At 38.2% G+C, this 5,751-nt stretch overlaps 1 protein-coding gene across 2 annotated transcripts; it reads right to left on the bottom strand.

The window, feature by feature from the left end:
* Positions 1–2,375: 2,375 nt before the first annotated feature.
* On the bottom strand, positions 2,376–5,283 carry myod1 (myogenic differentiation 1). Of its 2 annotated transcripts, XM_031746109.2 has the most exons (4): positions 4,510–5,283; positions 3,827–3,908; positions 3,002–3,144; positions 2,376–2,444 (listed from the first exon to the last, which is right to left on the bottom strand). In XM_031746109.2, exons 1-4 carry the CDS (start codon positions 5,095–5,097, stop codon positions 2,412–2,414), a joined length of 846 nt encoding a protein of 281 aa, XP_031601969.1. In that variant the 5' UTR covers positions 5,098–5,283; the 3' UTR covers positions 2,376–2,411. The 2 variants fall into 2 exon arrangements, with proteins under 2 accessions (XP_031601969.1, XP_031601968.1); XM_031746108.2 differs by lacking the exon at positions 2,376–2,444 and having other exon boundaries at positions 2,872–3,144.
* Between the last annotated feature and the right edge of the window lie 468 nt (positions 5,284–5,751).

The raw sequence follows: 5,751 nt of genomic DNA, 5'->3' as shown, positions 1-5,751 counted from the left end.
ACTTAATTTCGTGCAACCGCTTACAATAATTTTTTTATGTTTATCCCACTGATTATTTTTTTCAGTGTGGACTGTTGCACCTCCATTTGTCAGACCTGCAGGGTTTAGGCCTGTGCTGTTCTCCTCTGTCTTATACTGAACACAAACTACATTTTTTGGACTGGCACAAATAATTTGTGTGCCTTCTTATTTGATGCAGCACACCTGATTGTTCTGTAAATAGATTTAAATGGTTATATAAAAAACGCCTGAGGCCTTGGCTGCATTTTTAGGTAAATGGTACCATATAACTTTGTTGTTTGCAAAACTTGTGCATAATTTTTAGAAATGTACAATTTCTATTTGCATTTCAAGTTATGAAAATGATTCGTTAAACATGTAAAAAATATAACTTTTTCTACTCGGATTCTGAATTTTTGTCTGAATTTAGATCAACTGTGCTAATATAGTATACCAAAATGAAAAAATAACTCAAATTTCAGATATTTGAGGTTGTGCTGTAAATAATGATACCAAACAAGGCAAGAAAAACATATTTTAAAAGTGAAATATAGAGGTAAAATCAAAAGTAGTCAAGAACGCCAATTATACCCGGGACCCCAGAGGGTTAAAAAAAAAGACTTGAAAGGACTTGAAATTCAAAGTTTCGGACTTGGGACTTGACTTGAAAGTTGTCTGTCTTGACTTGCGACTTGACTCTGACTTGCTTGACTTTACTTGAGACTTGACTTGTGACTTGAGGATAAAGACTTGGGACTTACTTGAGACTTGCAAAACAATGACTTGGTCCCACCTCTGCTAATGAGTCTAAATTACATTTACAACTTGAAAGCTTTTATTTTGGATGGATATTTTACTTAAACTGATTCACATTTTGTCAGTGTGATTATGAAGTAAATTTAATGACACAAAAAGTATTGATTGATTATTGATTTTCAAAGGAAAAGGTTTATTGCAGAATTGCTGCAGTTCTTTTGTAGAATCACATGATGGCGCTGTTGGTCTGTGCACCAGGGAGCAGAGCCTCAGCATGTAAGTCAAGGTCACAGGAACAGGATGACAATGTGTTTGTTCAGAAGCTTTTTAAAGCTCGAACCTTTATTAGTCATTTAGGGATTTAAAATAACCTGAATATTATAATTGTTAACAGAGTTATTGTGACAGTCACCACCACTATTAACTGACCTAGTACTCAGGAATATAGCTATTTACTCAAGTATCAAAAGAAAACTATAAAATTTGTAATGAAACATTTAACAGTAGACTTAAAAAAAAATAACAGAATTAAAATCTAAATTAAATATTTGAAATTCAAAATGTAATCTGCCTGTAGTCGAATAAACATAATAAAGCTGATTAATAAACAATATTTTTAAACCACGTTGCTTTGAAATTTATGCGTTCAATTATTTTAAATATCAGGGCAACGAAAACATTTTCTTGAAAAATTTCCTACAAAAATTATAACATTTAAAAAATAAATTGGGGACAATTTTAAAATAAAAAAACAAGAAATCATAAGTCAGAGTCATGTGTATATATTTTGTATAAATAAGCATTTATTTGTCTTTAGACTGTCACTCATTTTCAGATGTATAAATATAAAGTTTAACATTTTTCACAACAAACAAAAGCACATACAGACAGAAACATTAAATACATAATTAATACTTTCAGTTGGAACAAATCAGCTCTTATTTACAGAATATTTACAGAAACAGAAAAGTGGTCCTCCGCTGCAGTGAGTGAAATGACAAATGAAAGAAATTAAAAATCTGCTTTGAACAGGACTCAGGAGGTCTGAACCTACTTCAAAACTGACGGGAGGAAATAAGGTCACTACAATACCTCCGTACACGCAGGTCGGATTCTGTTAAGCTTTTACTGCAGAAATTTGTGCTTTTACATCTAGTTTCCTTCTAAAATGCCGAACAGTTACTGTAGCTCCTTTTTCCTCCTGAGGAAATTGAACAGCTGGGGCCTTTCGGACTTCAGATAGACGAAAGTGGAGGAATGTTAATGGGTGGTTTTTGGCCTCCGTCCTTCATCAGCTAGACTATACACAGAAGGGTGGAGTGGGGAAGGAGGGGGGATCCATCTGAAAGACTAAGCTGAGGCTTAAAATATTTTTCATAACTTAAAATTAAATAAAAATACAGCAAGAACAGAACTGGTTTCTATTTAAAACGTAACTACAGAATTAAGTGGTCTGATCTCGACTTATTTCAGAAACAGGAAAGGGAATCTGGGGTGGTTGTGGAAGCTCATTCCTGCTTGGAAAATTAACTAATGTAGGTAACTTTGGAATGATAAAAGCAACTTTTCATTTGTATGACATAGAAGGTCAAAATTAAGACTTCAGCTCCTTCCTATGACTTTTTAAAATCATTTTATTCAGGCTCCTCCTTTTATTAGCGTCTCCGTGTAGGATCAGCAAACTGCATCTGTTCATGAAACATTGAGATGTTTAGTTTGGACATTTAAAAAAAATCATTCTTTACATATAAGCTTGAAATCAATAATTCTAGATTTTATCATTCCTTTGTTAAACATACATCTAATAACTAAAAATAAATCTTAGGTATGTGTACTTTTAATTAGACCTCACAGCCACGTGATTCTTTTCTTGGCAACTCAATTGAAAAACCTTAAAATGATCTTTACTGCTGATCTTTTTTTGTCTGGCAGGAATGAGCTTCCATACATTGATCTAAAGGGAATAAATACATAAGAAGCAGCTGATCCGAACCATGGTGGTGGTTTCTCAGTTCAGCTGGTGAAAATGATCATTTTCAGTGTGTGTGTGTGTGTGTGTGTGTGTGTGTGTTCTTATGGCTAGATGGTTTGACAAGATTTGGGGATTTTTTTTAATTTATTGTAATGTCCGAGTTGAATATGTATGTGTGAGGGTCTATAGGACTTGGTAAATCAGGTTGGGGTCCTGGCTGGCAGTCGGAGAAGAGACCTGAGCGGTCGCCGGGGCAGTGCCTGCTTCACCCACCGGCACAGTTGTTGTCGTCGTCGGGGATCCTGGGCCGTCAGCAGGTGGCAGCAGGCTGCTGTTATCGGTGGAGATCCGCTCCACGATGCTGGACAGGCAGTCCAGACTGGAGACCACTGAACTGCGTTCGCTCTTCAGACCGCCTGCACAAAAAAACAAAACATCATTGTAAATAAAAAATTATTACTATGGATGAGTTTTTTTAAATTTTATTTTATATTTCTATCATTCATATTGGGGGACAAAGTGTGACCAAACTGTTGTCAAGGAAACCCAAAAAACATTATTGGTTTGGGCCTTGCAAAAAAACCCCAAACCAATAATGATAATAATAATAATGATAATAATAATAATCTAGTTTTATTTTCAAATGAGTTTGAATTAGTTGTTAGCATTAATCACAGATCTGGTTTAATTTTTTTCATGCTTGTTTTGTATTTAGGCTTAATTTAACTCAGGAATTCAGAGTATTTTCTCACTATCTCAGCTTCTGTATTATATATTAATCATTTACGAAAAGATCTAAAAAAAAAAAAATGAAGAAACGCCCTCTTTTTACATTAGCTGAAATTAAAAATGAGCTTTTAATTCAAGGTATGATTTATAATTATACTTGTATACTTTGCTCCTAACATTAAAATTAACATTGAACTTTTACATTTTAAATAATTAAATAAAGAAAGAATCAATTCAAAAAAAGCTCACCATCAACTGTTTTATTGGCCTGCTGCTTTTATTGCGTCTTCTATTTGTCTTTCCCCGCTAACTGCCGTCACTTTACAGCGTGGTTTATTATTTTAAACACGTATTAAAATCCTTTCTTACCGTTTGGAGTCTCGGAGAAATAAGAGCTGCTGTCATAGCTTCCTCTTCTGGTTGTCTGACAGGTGGGGCCGTTAAAATCCGTCTGAAGAAGAAAAGATAAAATTAAATATTGACAAAGACACTAAAGAATCCACCAGAGAAATCCCGCAGAGTGATTAAGAAAATAAGTCTAAATAACTATATGTGTGTGTGTGGTAATGGTTGAGTCACGGCAGCTGTCTGGGTCATACCACGATAATAAAGTCACTGAACTCAAATATTATTTTTTTCCATCCACGTCTCTCCGTTGGTTACATCTGGGGTCTAAAAACGGTTTAAATCTGTTTCCTGTGTGTTTGATGAGGCGAGACGAAAGAAAATGTTTTAAAAAGCTTTGAAACTAAATTTGCTTCGTTCCGATTCTGACACAAAATGACCAGTAATGAGAAAGTTACACACACAGGCAGCTAAATGGTCTATTTTAAATCACTATTTTACATGAAATGTAAATGGCATGAATAAGAGAAAAAGACGAATTTCTGGATTTGTCTTGATTCATCATAATAAAGGAATTTAAAATAATACTAAACATCAGTTAAAATAAGAGTTGGAGCAGACAGTAAAATATTCCCATTTCCTTTGGCTAAACCAAACGATGGTCTGCTCCGTGCGCCTCTCTCACACCTGTCGCTCCTTGAACTCACCATGCCGTCGGAGCAGTTGGAGCGGGGGCTGGATGCGTCCGAGTCCCCGCTGTAGTGCTCCAGCACCGGGTAGAAGCCGTCTTCCTGGCCACCGCGCAGCAGCGCCTGCAGGGACTCGATGTAGCTGATGGCGTTGCGCAGGATCTCCACCTTGGGCAGCCTCTGGTTGGGGTTGGCCGTCGTGCAGCGCTTCAGGGTCTCGAAGGCGTCGTTGACCTTGCTGAGCCGCCGGCGCTCCCGCAGCGTGGCCGCCTTCCGCCGGTCCGCGTTGGTCGTCTTCCTCTTGCAGGCCTTGCAGGCCCAGAGCAGGCAGCGGCCCGCCTGGTGGTGCCCGCTGGGGGCGCGGACGTGCTCGTCGTCCTCCACCTCGGCATGGTGGTGGAGATGCAGGAGGGAGGACGGGGAGGAGGAAGAAGAGGAAGGGGAGGATGAGGATGAAGAGGAGGAGTCGTCCGGCTTCAACAGCCCCACATGGACCAGCCGCGGGTCCAGGTCCTCGAAGAAGTGCATGTCACTGGTGTTAAAGCAGGGGTCGTCATAGAAATCATCAGCGGTGGGGATGGGGAAAGAGATATCCGACAACTCCATGGTTCAGTCCAGAACACAGCAGGAAGAAGAAAATCCAGTGATGACCAAACTTTTCTCTCTTTTTTAGGGAAGAACTGAAACGTGAACCAGGATTCGTGGCTTTCGGGGGAATGTACAGTCCTGTCACAAACTGATCTGCCCTCCAGCCGTTGACCTGGATCCCCTTATACCTGGGACGGTGGGGGCGGGGCCAAGATGATGGGGTCCACTGAGGTCTGTCCAATCAGCTGTTGGCAGGAGGGGTTTACAGCTTCACGGTAATTAGTGTCCAATTACCCCTCACAGGGCAGTAATATACTGCTGCACACGGCGGGGGGCGTGTGGGAAATGTAAGTTTAATACATACATTTAAAAAATGCGTATCAGTATCAGCAAGGTAAATATGCATCTGTTAAATAGCTGTCATTATTTCATGTGGTATACTTTTCTGTGTATTGGTTCATTGTCATGCGTTATCTGTATAATCTGAATGAATTTTAATGACCTCTAAGGAATTATAAAGCCATAAATTAAATACTTTAATTCACGGCTTTATAATGCATTTAATTTGCAAGATGGACTGATGACATGTTCGAATTAATTAATAACAAAACATAGAAAAAATAAATATATATACAGTTCAGCTATAAAACGACTTTGTAAACCAAAGTAAAA

The sequence above is a fragment of the Oreochromis aureus genome, linkage group 7 (genome assembly GCF_013358895.1).
Source record: "Oreochromis aureus strain Israel breed Guangdong linkage group 7, ZZ_aureus, whole genome shotgun sequence".
Lineage (NCBI taxonomy): Eukaryota > Metazoa > Chordata > Actinopteri > Cichliformes > Cichlidae > Oreochromis > Oreochromis aureus.
This window is presented reverse-complemented; position numbering and strand designations above follow the sequence as displayed.